Source organism: Sylvia atricapilla, chromosome 9 (genome assembly GCF_009819655.1).
Source record: "Sylvia atricapilla isolate bSylAtr1 chromosome 9, bSylAtr1.pri, whole genome shotgun sequence".
Classification (NCBI taxonomy): Eukaryota; Metazoa; Chordata; class Aves; order Passeriformes; family Sylviidae; genus Sylvia; species Sylvia atricapilla.
In genome coordinates, this window is record NC_089148.1 from 28,025,690 (window position 1) to 28,042,619 (window position 16,930).

The 16,930-nt window shown below is 47.6% G+C and overlaps 1 protein-coding gene across 3 annotated transcripts in view; it reads right to left on the reverse strand.

The window, feature by feature from the left end:
• Positions 1-16,930, reverse strand: part of PRKAA2 (protein kinase AMP-activated catalytic subunit alpha 2) — a 330,475-nt gene that overhangs the window by 303,006 nt on the left and 10,539 nt on the right. For 2 of the 3 annotated variants that reach the window (XM_066325425.1, XM_066325424.1), the window contains exons 6-9: positions 13,110-13,334; positions 11,253-11,757; positions 9,045-9,171; positions 2,449-8,259 (exon numbers count right to left, since the gene is read on the reverse strand). In XM_066325425.1, the coding sequence (XP_066181522.1) occupies positions 8,021-8,259; positions 9,045-9,171; positions 11,253-11,757; positions 13,110-13,334 (1,096 nt within the window). In that variant the 3' untranslated portion in view covers positions 2,449-8,020. Of the gene's footprint in view, positions 1-2,448; positions 8,260-9,044; positions 9,172-11,252; positions 11,758-13,109; positions 13,335-16,930 lie in introns of those variants that run through there. The other variant, XR_010744269.1, reaches the window with a different exon arrangement.

Here is a 16,930-nt window from a genome sequence, read left to right on the forward strand (position 1 = left end):
GCCATTTAGAGCGTGTCTTCACTGATTATTAGTTACTTTCAGTGTTCCTATCTTTTTGGAGTACTTTGTTGGTCAGCTCTGAAATAGCCATTATATTTCTACATTTTGAGAAAAAGAATAGTGCAGTTTTGTTGCTCACTCTCATTGCTGTCAGAATTGCAAGTTTCCCCAAAAGATTTGCTCTTTAAAAAGCAAATCATATAAATTGGAACTGGTTCTGGTCTTAAAAGTATTGGGAGAAGCAGTATGTATCACCACTCTTGCTATGTTAAATTTATAAAATAGTGGAAAAGTTGACTCATTTCTTTGCAAGAAATAAAAAATATGAAATAAGAGTAAATAAAGCATTCAGTCAAAAATGACTTTATTTTTGTAAGCTAACTTAGGCATCCCAGATATGTAAAGGCTGAGTCCTGGCTCCCAAGGACTCACAGCAACAGGGAATTACCCAACAGTTGCCCCTGTGTTCAGGCTGTTCTCTTTCCACTGTGGGCCTGGAGGATGATTACTTATTTTCAGAAAAATGCTCCTAAATGTAGGAAGAGAAATATAAAATTGCTAATGGCTTCTCCTCCATGTATTCAGTAGATACCTTTTCAAAAGCGAAAAAAAAAAAAAAAAATGTGGATAAAGTTTTTATGTGGCTTTGAAAGAAAAAACCCTTTAAATCTGACTGTAGTGTACAGCTTTTACCCCCTTCCTGGCACATTTTAGGAGCCTGTATCAGTTTGCTCATAAATATCCTAAAAATGTAAGATGTTTTAATTAGAAATTATTAAATGTTCCAGGCTTAAGGAAAATGAAAGCACTCTTTGCCACAGGGCCATTTCAAAGCTGGTATAGAAGACATCAGTTTAAAAAAAAAAAAAAAAAAAAAAAAAAAACCCAGAGCAAATATTTAACATTTACTTTTAAGTCTATACAGGCCTTCTTATTTATTTTACCATGTGGTTACTATTAAGTGCATTGGCCTGCATCCATCCTTGCAGCAAAATAAAATAAAATAAAATAAAATAAAATAAAATAAAATAAAATAAAATAAAGCACTCCCCTGTAAGCATGCGCAGCTTTGCAGCCCTGCCAGCCCAAATATTTGGATTTTTCTGGTGGAGAGTTTGGGGAGCTGGAGTGTTTGGCTTTGGCACAGCCTGGGACGTGCTCTGTGCCCTTCACCTCCATCCTTTCGCAGGGAATTGGCCTCAGGGAAGTGCTGGAGACAGTTTCTCTACAGGTTTTTTTTGGGTTTTTTTTCCATGGTGATGTTTTTCCATGGTGACATCCTTCCTCCACTCCTTCCTCATCCTCCTCCTCGCCAGCACTCCTTCACAACCCATGAGGTCTGTTCATCACCCCTTCTGTAAACACTATGGGCAAATCCTGTATTAACCAGACGTGCAAGCTCTTTTTTTGCCACCCAAGGAAGTTATTTAGCAAGTTTTCCTTATTTTAAAGGAGGGTTTGTTTTTTTTTTTAGGAATCTCCCCCTGTATCCTGTGACAGACATGATCTGGCCCCTGATCCTGGTGTGGTGACACAGAGTCCTTGTGGGGTTGTGCCCCAAATCCCTGTGAAACACAAACTTCTGCAGCTGGTTTAATGCAAGGATGCCTTGCAATACCCTTAAAAATGTTTTTTTTTTTTGCCCTCATGGACACATTCCAGTGCATGCAAAGAAGAAAAGAGCTTGCTATGGGGCTGACTCCAGATAACACAAAAATTCTTTAGATACAGCAACTTAGATTTCCTCAAATTAAACCACAGGTTGGCTATATTTAGGTCAAGAGAGTGGTCAGGAAATTAAACTCTTCCTTCCTTTTTTTTTTTTTTTCCTCTTTTATCGTCATATTGGTACATCCTAACCACATCAAAACTTAAAATAATTCTCACGTGAGTGCTAAGCCCTGTTCCTCCACATTTCTCCTCAGAGAGGAAATAATCATGGCAACAGCAGATTATTTCCTCTGCGAGCTGATGAGTCTGAGGCAGAACTGAAATGGTGTGAAAAGGGGATAGGACAGGGACAAACCTGGAGCACTCCCCGCAGCTGTGCGCTTCAACTGGAGTTACATCCTCCTGCATCACAGGCACAGAGGAAACAGCCGCCCAAGTTTTGTCCCCAACACCTTTTTCTGCAGTGCAAGGTTATTATTTCTGCATGATGTCTTTAAAATACTTCTCTCTCTCTTTACTCCTTGCTGAAAGGAGTCAAGATCTGAGTCAGCACACGTAAATGCACGGGCCTGGCTCCTGGCATAGATTTTGGGTTGGGAAAGTTGTTGAAATTACTCACGTAGAAATTTTAACTCCATCCCTTGCCCCTTTGCTCCCCACCAAGCCTTGAGGGTATCTGTTCTCCTCAGCTGGGATGGGGAAGGATCTCCAGAGGGAAACTCCACCAGCCTGCAAAAAAAGGGACTGTGCAGTAAGGAAATACCAAGGATTTGCTGCTTTTATCTCTTTTCATCTCTGAGTTTATTAAAGTGCAAATGTCAACCATGGAGACAGCTATCACATGCAGTGCAGTACACCGAGAAACACTTTCCACGCCATAAATGGAAGGAAAAAGGCTTCGTTGTGATTATCTAATGCACAAAGGACAAAACTGAACCAGGGCTCTGTGCCCTTCCACAATAAAATTATTACAGCCATGAACTGGGAAAAAAAACCTTCTCCAGGCCCTCAATTGACAAAATAGAAAATATTGAGAAGGATGGAGTGTTTATAGAGCTCAGGGTTTTTTTTTTCCTGAGCTTCGTGTTAATGATATGTTCGAAGGGATGCTTCTACTCAGAACTTTTTCAAGTTCAGCATCTTTTCCTTAAAGTCATAAATACATAATATTATAAATCATAAATACTCCTTAGAGTATGAATTTAAGAATTGCAGTGGACAAGTCCAGTTCACCTTTCTCATTTTGTCTGCTCAAAGATGCTGGGCCACGGACACCAGAGAAATCCTGGGATTCAGTTTTGCTTTGTGCTCTAAAAGAAAAAAAAACCAAAAAAAACAAAACAAACGCATTGAGGTACAAACCACGTGAATATAACATGATACAGAACACATGAACATGCTTTCAGCAACAAGAATAAATATTACCATGGCTACAGGATCTACTTCACAGCTTTGTGAGATGAGGATAAATAAACTATTTCCAAACTTGAAAAAAAAAAAAAAATCAGAGATGAGTCTTACAAATAAACTTTGATTTTTCAATTAAGGCAGCTTCAGCAGGAACTTCAAGGCTTTTGTTAAAAACAGACTTTTTCTAACACCAAAAGTGTACTCGTGCTTGCAGGTAGAGCTCTGATTCACAGTCCAGTTCTCCTAATTTTGATATTTAAAACTGAGCAAAGATCTGTGCATCGAATACCAGGTGTGCTCTCTGCAAAAGTCAGTGTTCCATCAGTAGGTGTCATGTGGGAACTCTGAAACCCAGTTCATCTCTCAGGCATGGGAGTGAGGTACCTCTGGCTGAATCATTAACTCCATGGCCTGGAGGCAGACTGGGAATTCAGAATTACAAGAAGCTGTTGCTTTTGCTTTTTTTTTTTAATCAGTGAATGATGAAAAAGGGATATATAAGGAAGCCAAAGGAAAGCACTAAATGAAAAAGCCTATACCAAAGTAAGACCTTAAGCAAGGTGACTCTAGTAAGGTACCATCATATACCTGGAACAAAACCAGATCCTAAAACTTTCCAGGAAAGAAACAGCAGGAGCTCGAGCGGGGCTTGGTTTGGCTCATCCAGATGTGCGATTCCTCTTCCCTCTCTCCTCTCAGCTAATAAAAAGGGTGAAGCCAAATAATTGCACAACAAATGGTACTTCAAGTATTTAGAAACACGGCCTGCATGTCTCAGCGGGGGGATCCTGCACGAGCTGGGGAAATTGTGCACCTCGTGAAACAAAGCCGCCACTTCCAGCAGCCCCGACGCGCAGCAAAGGCACGAGTTCACGTCCTGCACACAGCTCCCTCTTCCTCCTACAGGGGTGCACGCTGACAGTCAAGAGCAGTGAAATGAAAAGGAGTAGACAGAAGGGTTATTTTGTTCAATACCTCATCAATTCCAACACGAGTGCCACTATAATCACACACGGGAACGTACACACGCAACACGCACCAACCGGCCGGTTCACGCTTTTTACAGCACTGCCCGTACATCCCCCTGCGCTTGTACACACCTCGTGAAATGCTGAACTGGACACACGGCTGAGGATGCATTTCTGACCCGTTAAAGGGGGGAAATAAAATATCCTGCTGCCTTTACTCGCTCAACTCCAGCTCCTGAAAATAAACCTGCCCCAAACGCTATCTATCAGCACCAGGGCTTTGGTCAGGGGGGTGCAAGGGCAGGAGTGTCACAGCTCCTGATGCCACTTTTCCTCCCACCCCTGGCCAAGGCCATGCCGAGCCTGATGGGGTCAGCTAAGCTACTCATGGGCTTTACACTCAAAAGAGGGTGTAAAAACAGCATCCCCTTTGTCCAGGTCCTCTCAGAGGATCAGTGAGCGGTGGCAGTGTCCAGGGCACACTCCTGCCCTGCAGGAAGAATAAAGCTGAGAGGCCAACAACAGGGATGCAACCTACATTTTATATATATGCATATATAATATTTACATATATATATAACTTTCAACAAGAACAGCACAAGGTATTTCTGAATTAACTCATCCAGGAGCTGGAGGTTTCTGTTGGAGCCCATCTGAACTCTTCATCCTTTGCATTTTGTCTCTCTCCCACTCGGGCTGAAGCAAAATTTGGGTGAGTTTGCGGCTTGCAAAGCGCAGCTGTCCAGTGGCTTCTGAAAAAAATTGCACTTGCAGTGATTCAAGTTTCTGTAGGTCAAATATTGTCTACCCTGCTTTCCCCGACGCTTGTGCATGTACCAGCAGAACTCCAAAAAGAGCTGACCACAGTGTAACAGTGTCAAAGTTAAACTCTTCCTCTGGAAAATGTTAACTGGAGGTCAGCAGCTCCTCTGCAGCTGGGGAACAGAACACAGCCTTATTCGAAGGTAAAAGAAATAATAAAAAAGAAGTTAAAGTCCTCAGAGTGTTTCAAAGTGCAGCACAGATCTGGGTAAGGCTGTGACGGACTGTTCAGACCATCAGTGCGGTCACTGGGGAGGTGCTTGCACCAGTCCTGCTCCCTCCACTGCCTCTGCTGACCCTGAGCAGGGAAGTGCTTCATCTCCTCGTGTCTCTCCACATGGAAAGCTGAGTAACTCTGACTGCCCTCCAGGCAGGACTGGTTTTGCAGATCCACACAGCAGTTAACGCTTGCACGGGTCTGAGAAGATGCCAAATGCCACAAGGGGCTTATTCTACAACCCAAAAAATCCCACCCGCCTCCAGGAAGCAAATATTTCCTCCCAAGGGCATTTGCTGCTGCTTAATACTGTTAGTTCTGCTGGGTAGGAAATCCCAGAGGACAAGAGTCAATTAAAAAAAAAAAAAAAAGACATCAGTACATCTACCTGCTCCTGAGCCCCAGACTGTGACACACCAGCCCCTTATCCAGGGGGCTACAGGTGCTGCCAGGATTTTGGCAAGACGCTCAGTTGGGAGTGAAGATTTGAAAAGCCTTTAACATTTCAAACACGTTTCACTCATTGCTGTTTCCTGGATGGAAATCGATGCCTGTCCCTACAGCTGCTCCTTTGCAAAGGGGTTTATCTCCATCACCCCAAACCATTCCGGGCTCTTTGCTCATCTCAGCCTTGATCCAAAAGCTGCTGAAGGGCTGGGGGCTCCTCAGCTTTGACTCTGGGGTGGGGTTTGGTTTTTTGGGGTTTTTTTTTTTTTTTTTGCATGCTGGAGTTTGGATTCTCCATCCAAACTCACACCACAGCACTGGGGATACAAATCACCTGGCAGCCACCAGGCACAGCACCAAAGCCATTCTCCACCCCAGAGTATTTATTTAATAATCATAATATAATAAAAGGCTCTTTACAAAACCTAGGAGCACTACAAATATTTCCAGTATTTCTTTTAAAAACAGAGCTGTTCTGCTGCGGGCTTACAGTCCAACCACTGCTGTGTTGGATTTAGTGCTCAAGAGCTTAACAGCAAAACTGAATTTTTTTTTTAATTTTTTTCTTTTTTTTTCTTTTTTTTTTTTTTTTAAGCTTTCTACTTTGTGCGGCTTCTGGAAAAATTGGAGCTGTAAAGTCACGTTAGTGAGGATCCAAGCACAATCTGTAACAAAAGTAAGGCAATTTTGTGGCTCTTTTTTTTTAAAAAAAGGACTTCAAGCTGAAAAGGTCCATTGCAACTGCCAGTAGATGGCAAAAAAATCCTGTGTTTATCTTGATTACCTCAAATGATCAGTAAAAAAGGCTTAATGTGTTGTTCTCTTCCTTGCTTCTCATACAAACTTGCAGAAAGTTTAAATTAAAGTGCAACTGTACAAAATAAAACAACCTAGGAAAAAAACCTCAAGGGGTCATAAGAAGCTATCAAAAAGACAGATTAAAATTTTTTTTCAAGTTGAATGACTGCATAACAGGGACCAGCAGAAGTTCTTTGCTTTGTTTCTTAAAACAGAACACCGAAAAAAGAAAATCCAGAACAAAACCAAACTCCCTGCCCAGGATGGGTTTTTTTGGCAAAGCTTTCATAAAGCATTTTTTTCCTTGATTAGGCTATTACTTCATAATCAAGTAAGTGGAATTAAATATCACGTCAAAGCCAAGGAGATGCCAACGCTGCCCATTAGATTAATCCCACGTAATAAAAAAATAACAACCCTTTTAAACAAAGAAGTCACGCGTGCATTAAGGGTTTACCCTTGGGTAACAAGAATTTAACCTTAAAAATCCCCGTGGTTCATCTTAAAAAATAAAACCCCATCCTTTCAGACAGCCAGTAGCAAAGGAACAGTAAAATTCCAGGTTGGGATATGCCTGCCTGGTCAGCGGCGTGGAGAAGGTCACAGTCCAGTGGGCAGCAGCAGGACAGGAGAGCCCTTGGGCAGGGGCAGTGAGTGTCCAGCAGCAGAGAAGGCAGATTTGGCAGTGATTTTAGGGAGGTGACAGCAGGCAGAGCTTCCTAAGGGAAAGGTGAGAGGTGAGTGCTCTGGAGCTGTGCTCTGCTGATGGCTCCTGCCCATCAGGGATGATCCCAGCCCCGGGGTGAAGTGCTGGGTTTTCAGGTGGGTGATCCACATCCTGTCCTCTGCTCACCCTGCTCGGGATTCAGCCCCTGGAGGCTGTGGTGAGGCAGGGGAAGGGGAGCAGGCCGGGGGGAGGTGGTGATTAAGGGCTGGGAAAAAGGCAATGTGCCTTCAGCTCCGAGCATGGGGAGCGGGTCAGTGCTGTCCGGAGCTCTCGGGGGGAAATAAAGCACCTTAGGAACACTTCTCTGCCAAGGCTGGACACAGGGAGGCCTCCCCATGGCAGGTTTGCACCAGGACCTTTGCACATCCCACCTTCCCTCCCCGTCTTCAGCAGAGGGAAAAAGAGAGGGGAGGGAAGGTCATATTGCACTAGTGCAGAAGCATCCCAGCAGCTGCTGCTTTGGGGAGAAAAGTGTTAAAGAGGCTGGTACCTGGGTGTGAACACTGCAGAGCTGCTTTGTCACCCTCCACTCCATTTCACAGAGCTCCTGGTCAACCCCTCTGCCCTGGCTCAGCCCATCCTGCCCCCGCTCTGCAAAGCATCAGGGAAACACCAAACTCCCTGCAGGAAGCTCGGCTATGTCCCCAATACCTCAGGATGAACCAGGGGGGAGGTGTTTCCCAAAAACTCAGTGACATACCTTCGTTACTTTACAGCCTTGACATTTCCCACGGGGTTCACACAGAAAGAAAGAAAAGGGTGTTGGACACATTTCGCCAGGCACAAGGACAGAAACGACAGTAATTCCCTTGGTGCCTTGCTAGGGCAGGGGGGGCACATTTTGGGTCTGGACTCTGCTCTGTGCCACGAGCTGCGGGGTGGTGAGAGGAGGAAGAACAAGGACGCAAAAGAGAGGAGGGGCGGACGAGTCAGCGCGGATCCTCACGGCAGAGGCGGCCCTCAGCGGGCCAGGGCCATGATGAGGCTGGCACACATCTCGAAGAAGTCCATGGTGTGGCTGCCCAGGCGTGGGGGCACCGAGGGGATGCTGCCCACGAAGGAGCCGCTCAGGGAGCCCATCAGCGACTGGCACTCGGTGGCCGCGGCCGCGTCGATGCTCAGGCGCGGCCGGTGCAAACCCGCGGCAGAGCAGGAGCGCTGCGGAGTGGAGGAGCCAGACCTCTGCTCCATCACCTCGTCTGGAAAAGACCAAAGGGAAAAAAAAACAAAAACCAACAAAAAAAAGGAAGAGAAGAGGAAAAATTTGGATTAGTTTGGCCGCTGCAGTGCAGGTGTGTGAGAGTCCCTTGTTGTCTTTAAGGAATTTCCAACTGCCTTGCTCTGGAAAAGAGAAGATTACCACTCCTAGGTGTAACAAAAGGCTTCTCCGCCGTGGCTCCTTGCAAACATTCTGCAATCTTCTCTCTGGGTTTCTCAAGTCCACCACCCCTCCTATGGTATCCCCTTTCCCTGTTCTCCCACTGGCCATGGGGCCTGGTGTCCAGTTTACTGTCTTCCCTACAGTCACTTGACCCCTGCCCTGCCCCCTGTACCACCCATGAGACACTATATAACTGAGAAAATTCACATGATCAGTCTCTTTTGGCCTCTGGATTCACCTTCAGCTCACTGGAATAAACACTTGCTGGAATTGATCTGGGGCTGGGAGCCTTCTGCCTCTCTGCTGAGCCAGCCTGGTAACGTGTGTGGATGTGTGAGCTGGATTTGCTGCCTGAATCCTTCTCAAGCAGTTTCTCTACTGGAGAGGCTGACTGAGATCTAGAAGGGCCCTAGCTGCACTCCGAAAAAGACACTCTGTTACACAGGAGCAGTAAGGAAACGGGGACAGCAGCAGAGATGGACGGCTCGAAAGCGCTTTTGCTGAAGTGACACACACCTAAGTGCCTCAAAATGCTTCTCCAACTTCCAGCCTTGCCCTCCTACGTGCTCCCCATCTCCTACGTGCTCTCCATCTCCTACTCACCATCGATGCTCTTGAAGTCCAGCAGGTAGCTGCGGTTGTCCACCTGGTAGAGCTGCAGGCTCATCTTCACGTAGTTGCCGGTGACGGGGTTCTTGCGGCGCACCCGCAGGTGGTAGGCGTTCACCACCTGCAAGGGGAAAACCTGCCCTCAGCAGGGACACTCCAGGCAGCAAGAGGAACACTTACTTCTCTCCTTACTTGTTCTACCTACCAGCAAGAGATCTTCTGGGAAAAAAAAAAAAAACACCCAGTTTCTTAAAAGGACAACGCCCGTAAAATGAAGCGAACGGCTTCATTTCCTCCTATCTTTAAATATTCTTCTTGAGGCTCTGATTCACCAGCTGCTGGCTGAGGAAGCTGCTGTGACCCATCTGCCAGGCACAAAAATGGTGTTTGCTCCTCCCTCACCAGCCGCCATGGCCACATGAAACCAAAAGTCCACTCGTGGACCCACATGGAGAGCGTTCATGAAATCAGGGCAAGCTGGGCAGAGCAGCCTCTCCCATCAGCACAGCTGAACCCACTCCTTGTGGATCAGCCTCAAGCTGAGTATTTCCCCTCGCTGCTTCCCACTTCACAATCTGCTGCATCTCATTTACAATGAGATCTGCTCTCTGCACTATATTTGTGAAGCAACTGCGTGGATGGGAGAGTTAATTCTGATGAAGAGTCACATCTGAAGTTATTCTTAGGGTGAGAAAGGCTATTGTGAAACCTCCTCGTATGAAAAAAGCTCCACTGCCTACACAGAGATGTTGGGCTGAGTTGGTTTTTAAGGCTGCACCAGAAATACAGCAGGTTTGTTCACTCCCTGTAAAACCATGCAGCTAACAAATGTCTGGCTGGTGTGGGCAAGTGCACCTGGCCACGGTCCATCTCCTCCCTGGGGCAGGGAAATGAGGTTTCTGGAAACTACTTGGCTTTAAAGACATAATAATATCAAAAATAAGGAGGAGTCAGGAGGTTTTAAAGAAGCAGCACAGGTAAATTCACAGAGTACAACACTTGGGAGCAGGGGAGCTCCTCTGGTGATGAAGATCTGGGCTGAAATTCTCCTTACCTGGCTCCTGATGCTCATGTGATGCTGCTGCCAAAGGCCACGAGCCAGGAGAGCTCACCTCAGGGGCTGCACCAGGATTTGGGGAGTCAGGCACAGCAGCAGAGATCCAGGGCTGACTTAGGGATTTATTATTCCAACTTTGAAAACGACTGTGACTAAATGTTGCACAGCCCCGGAGAAATATCTGCAGTGTCAACTAAAACATCTGGGTTTAAATCAAGAAGCTGGGCCCTAAACTGAGGAAGCAGTAAGTGTCTGAAAACACATCTGGTCTGTGAGCACTGCTGCATCTCCATCATGGAAAAGGCCACCACATCAAGGATACAAACCCTGCAGCCAAGGACCCCTGCCCCTCATTTGGGCATCCTTTAGGACAGTTTGTATTGTGCCACTTCAGTCCTGACAGGATCAGGCAGAAATAGTGAGAGTTCCTATGCTCAGGAGCACTGGAGATGAACTCAAAAGGAATTAGCCACTAAAATTAGCGATGTGAACGGCTCCTCTTATCCCTGCAGCTAAAGGAGGCAGAGTCATCTTTCCAGCTGAAGCCTTGGAGCACTCAGAAAGAAACCCCTCATTTCACGCCATGAATAACCACTGAAGCACACAGCTGGCACCTTAACTCAGTGAGCTTGCCTTAACAAGGAATAGCAGGGATGGCTGCAAGGTGGGGGGGACATTTTTCAGTAAACAGGCGAGGCTGTAACCACACTTACAAACTGTGGGCCTGACATTTCTGGGTCTGAGAGATTTTAGCCTGCTAGCAGCTGCTAACTTTTTCCCAAGGAAAAATTCCTCAAGAAAGCTTCTTCTCAAAACAATCTCGGCAAACAAGTATCCTTTCTCAAAACAATCTCGGCAAACAAGTATCCTTTCTCAAAACAATCTTTCTCCAAGTGGTGCTTTGCTGTTTCTCTAGTCAACCAGTAAGATTAAAAAGGTGTCATTCCTATTCATCACGTTAAGTCTGTATCGAAACACCTTATAAAAGGTATTACGAATTAAAAAAGAAAGCCTTCTTTTTCTATGCTCTTTGCCTTCTGAAATCTTTGGAGCCTTTCTTTCATGTCCTACAGCAACAATAATTTATGGGATTAAAACCCTGGGTTTATGGGATTAAGGCTGTCGGGGCACCAACACTCCCTTACCTTCCACTCGAAGTCCAGCTGCTTCATAGCCCGGTACACCTCGGCCATAATGTCGTAGGGTTTGCTCTGGCTGCGGATCCCCAGGTGCCACTTGGCCTTTTTGACAGTCAGGGGCTTTGGCTTGGTGGTGTTGAGGGCGTCCAGGGGGCAGCGGGCTTTGGGGCTGTCGGCGATGAGCGGCGGCATGCGCTCGGGGTGCGGCTTCACGCCGGGAGGGATGTGCAGGGCGCTGTCGTCCATGAAGGAGCCGGTGGGAGGGCTGGAGGCCAGGTAGAACTCGCTGGCCTGGTTCATGATGCGGCGGTTGTCGATGACCAGGTGGTAGGCCACGGCCAGCTGGTCCTGGGGGTCGCCGCTGTACAGGCTGTTCATCACCTCCGACTCGGTGCACTCGAACTTGTCGCACACCTCGCGCACCGCGTCGTCGTCGATGACCGTGGCGTCGTAGGAAGGGTCCTCCGGGAACAGGTAGCTGGGCAGCTCCTCCTTGAACCACTCGTGTTCCCTGGGGGAAGGCAGAGGGGAGGCTCTGTGTGAGGGGCAAGGTGGGGAAACCACGGCCAGGCAAGGACAAAGCCCAGCTGATGGACTGGGAGCACAACCCAGTGCTCGATGATGCAACGGTGATGGAACCTCGAGTATTTTCTGAGCTTGAGAATTGCTAGCTCTGCTCAAGGGAAACTTTTCAACAGTTTTTCTTTTTCCCAAAACAACCTTGTGTAAACAATGTTCCTTTCCTGTAACAAGAGGTGTTGTTTGCTATTTCTGCTGCTTAGCCAATAGGAGAGGTCTCAGTCCTATGGACCAATAATGTATCTTCTTAGTGCAGCACGTTATAAAAGGGCTGGATGAATTGTGAATAAACCTTCTGATTTCTACTGCCTTCTGACTGGAGTCATCTTTGTTTCACGTCCTATTGTGACAACCCTGCACACTGGGCTTTGAAGTAAGAGCTTAGCACATCCAAGATTCTCACACTTTGGACATACACAACACCAAACCCACCCAATTCCCACCAATTTACAATGGTAATTAATTGTCTAAAACTCATACAGTGCCTTGTCTATAGGTCCTATGTATGTGCAGCAATCTTGACACGTGCTGCCTCTCTAACATGTAATTAATCTAATTAATTACTAAATTAAGTACTAATGAATCTAATTCTAATCCTAAGGAATTAAGAAATAAAAAAGGAGGTTTGCATGGGTTTGCTTGAAGGGTACAATTAAAACTGTCCATTGAAAACGCATTAAAAACCTGAGAATTCTTGGAAGCCCTAGTAACATTTATGTTTATGCTTAGCACTTAGCTAGAAGTAATACATCCAATATTTACACATTAAGTCAGTAATTCTTGGGTTTCTCCTCCTTTTCTTTCAGATACACAGTAAGTACAATGATTACTCTCTTCATCTGGTACCCCTAGGGATGAACTGAAAAATGGCTGTTGGATATTAAGTTCTTGGGATTCCTGCATGCTATATAGCTGGTTTTGCTGAGTGCTGTTAAGAGATTTTTAAGGCTGTCTTATAATGCAATAAACCAGAATTTAAAATATTTGTATATAATATAAATAAATAAATAAAGAATAAAGAAAGAAAGAAAGAAAGAAAGAAAGATAGATAGATAGATAGATAGATAGATAGATAGATAGATAGATAGATAGATAGATAAAATGCTCCTCCTGTCCATCACCATGCACTTCCAGCCAGCACAGAAATGGTGCAGCGCTACTCTTTGAATCACTTGGGACAAAAACCATTTGGATTAGCTGACTACTCCCGAAAACCACCCTGCCCAGGACACACACCAGGGACCCCTACAGCCAGCCAGCCCACCCCAGCCCACCTGAGCTGACCTGATGTCCTTGATGGTGGCTCGTTTGAGGGGGTCCACCTGCAGCATGTGCATGAGGAGCGTGGCCACGGAGCGGTTGAGGTACTCAGGGATGTAAAACACTCCCCCACGGATCTTCTTGAACAGGGTGGGGACGTGCTCGTCGTCAAAAGGCAGAGTGCCACACAGGAGGGCGTAGAGGATGACACCACAGCTCCAGATGTCCACCTCTGGGCCAGCATAGAGCCTGCAACGAGGACAAAGGCAGGAGAAAGCTGTTATCCCTCTCCTCAGTCAGGGGGCAGGTTCTGTGTCACCCCCATCCTCTCCTCAGTCAGGGGACAGGTTCTGTGTCACCTCCATCCTCAGTCAGGGGGCAGGCTCTGTGTCATCCCCATCCCCTCCTCAGTCAGGGGGCAGGTTCTGTGTCACCACCATCCTCTCCTCAGTCAGGGGGCAGGCTCTGTGTCACCCCCATCCTCTCCTCAGTCAGGGGGCAGGTTCTGTGTCACCTCCATCCTCTCCTCAGTCAGGGGGCAGGTTCTGTGTCACCCCCATCCCCTCCTCAGTCAGGGGGCAGGTTCTGTGTCACCCCCATCCTCTCCTCAGTCAGGGGGCAGGCTCTGTGTCATCCCCATCCTCAGTCAGGGGGCAGGTTCTGTGTCACCCCCATCCTCAGTCAGGGGGCAGGCTCTGTGTCACCCCCCTCCTCAGTCAGGGGGCAGGTTCTGTGTCACCCCCATCCTCTCCTCAGTCAGGGGGCAGGTTCTGTGTCACCCCCATCCTCTCCTCAGTCAGGGGACAGGTTCTGTGTCACCTCCATCCTCAGTCAGGGGGCAGGTTCTGTGTCACCCCCCTCCTCAGTCAGGGGGCAGGTTCTGTGTCACCCCCATCCTCTCCTCAGTCAGGGGGCAGGCTCTGTGTCACCCCCATCCTCAGTCACGGGGCAGGCTCTGTGTCATCCCCATCCTCTCCTCAGTCAGGGGGCAGGTTCTGTGTCACCTCCATCCTCTCCTCAGTCAGGGTGCAGGTTCTGTGTCCCCCCCATCCTCTCCTCAGTCAGGGGGCAGGCTCTGTGTCATCCCCATCCTCTCCTCAGTCAGGGGGCAGGTTCTGTGTCACCCCCATCCTCTCCTCAGTCAGGGTGCAGGTTCTGTGTCACCCCCATCCTCTCCTCAGTCAGGGGGCAGGCTCTGTGTCACCCCCATCCTCTCCTCAGTCAGGGGGCAGGCTCTGTGTCACCCCCATCCTCTCCTCAGTCAGGGGGCAGGTTCTGTGTCACCCCCATCCTCTCCTCAGTCAGGGGGCAGGTTCTGTGTCACTCCCATCCTCTCCTCAGTCAGGGGGCAGGCTCTGTGTCACCCCCATCCTCTCCTCAGTCAGGGGGCAGGTTCTGTGTCACCTCCCATCCTCTCCTCAGTCAGGGGGCAGGTTCTGTGTCACCTCCATCCTCAGTCAGGGGGCAGGTTCTGTGTCACCCCCATCCTCTCCTCAGTCAGGGGGCAGGTTCTGTGTCCCCCCCATCCTCTCCTCAGTCAGGGGGCAGGTTCTGTGTCCCCCCCATCCTCTCCTCAGTCAGGGGGCAGGTTCTGTGTCACTCCCATCCTCTCCTCAGTCAGGGGGCAGGTTCTGTGTCACCCCCATCCTCAGTCAGGGGGCAGGTTCTGTGTCACCCCCATCCTCTCCTCAGTCAGGGGGCAGGTTCTGTGTCACCCCCAACCTCTCCTCAGTCAGGGGGCAGGCTCTGTGTCACCCCCATCCTCTCCTCAGTCAGGGAGCAGGTTGAGGGAAACCCCTGCCAGCTCCACCAGGGACAGAGCCCCAGCCCACATCAGGGCTGTTCATGTGGCTGCCCCCAAACCAAATCTGCCTCAGGGAAATGAATAGCAGGGCTGCCACTGGCTGCCCACACTCCTGTGTACAACCCTTCCTCCACCAAACTCTCCAAAAAGCCAAACCCCACATTTCCAAGAGCCCTGCCTGGCTGTTTGCTCTTTTGCCCTGAGGGCTCAGCCAGAAATTTCTGCTCCTTGAACGAGGCAGATCAAACAGCAACAGGTAATTCTATCTCTGAGTGTTTATCTTTGGTGTGCTGGTATCTAAGTGCTCCTGCTTCCGACAAGCTGCCAAACGTGTTCTCTGCCATCACCAACTCAGGACACCCCAAATATACAGTTTTGCTGCTCCTGATCATCTCTTTTTTTTGCTACAACTGATGCCTCTTCAGAGATTCTGGGAGGCAACACTTGCCCTTGGGCTGTGAGGCGCAAATACAGAAGTTGAAATGCAACTACAGAAGTCTCTTCATGGAACTTCAGCATCCTGCACTTGCTCCTCCTGAAAAGCATCACTGCAGACAGAAATCGTGCTGGTCATGCATGTGACCACTCTCTGAACACCCCCAAAACACTTGGTCTGCTTCTCCCAGGGTGAGCCTTTCCCTGCTGCGGCCAGGGACAGCAGCAAAGCCATTTTGGAAAGGCAGAGGCTCGGCTGGATGCCCCCTCAGCCCTGCCTCCATGCTCAGCTCCCACAGATCAGAAACTTGATTCTTTTGCTGATAAGTGCACTGCCTGAACAGCCTTTTGGACCTTTAAGCCCAAATGAGATGCACTTTTATGGCTTTGAAACTTGAGCTGTCATGCTCTACTACTTCTGTGCTCTAGCAGGAGCCAGGAGTCAGCTCCCCCTGCCCCACACAGCCACCAGCAAGGCAGGGAGGGTGGATTGTGCCTGTCCCCTTCAAATGCAGCTCTGAGAAGAGGCCAGCTTGGCACACTGAGCAGGGGCATGAAACTCAGGCAGCCCTGAGCCTGTAGGTGGGAGTGATGAGGGAGGGATGCAGCTGCTGCCAGGGAAAAAAGTGCAACATGTGGGCTTGGTTTTGGTTTTCCTCCTTACTTTTGTTGTTACTAAGCTGCATTGCCTGTACCCCTGAACACCGAGGGACTAAATCCTTCTTGTTGATCTGCCATGCGCCTCGTCTCCCATACAAATTAAAAAATTTGTCTGGCCTTCACTGAGATGGAAATACTATGCATTTTTTTTTTTTTTGAATCCCAGTAGTTTCTTGCTTTGTCCTCTTCTGGACAATGAGGATTTACTTGGTCTCATTTCACACACAGGGCTGTAGTCACAACAGGGTTTTTGGATGCTAGTCTAATTCCTAGGATGCTCTGCCAACATTTGCTCTGGTGTAAACAGGGATAAAATAATCATAAGCACAGCAAACACATTCTGAACAAAATGTTCTGTCTAAAAGTTACAGATATAGGCAAAAAGACATTGGATTAGGAAAAGTAAAGCTCATAACAAAAGGAGACTAAATTAAAAAAGGGGGCAGATAATAAGATGGGCAATTTGAAGGACCATTCAGAGGACTGAAAATTTGAAATCTATATTTGCAATCTTTGCTAAGGCATTACAGAGAAAGTCAGGGAAAAAATGTACATTCTATGTCATTTCTGTTCCTGACAGCAAAATATGGGAGGCAACACTTCTGCATCAACACATGTAAGTCCAGTTCAACCTTGTGGGGTGTGTTCAACATTCCATGTGCTCTACAGATGTTTCATGCTGAGAGATGCAACCACAGAAGAAGTTGGTCAATTCAATGAATCAGTTCAAAACAAAGCTCTGAAAGTTGAACCTGCTGCCATAACCAAAACCCCAGGCTTAAGGAACCAGAAGACAAATATTTTCATTACACGTGTTGGGAAGGGATTAAAGATCTTCCTGCTTCTTTTGTTAGTGAATGGTTTTCCTCATTAACACTGTTTTATATTACAGGTGGGCAGGAGAGGAGGGGGTGGCCTGGAAAAGCCTTTCCACCTGGAACCTCAG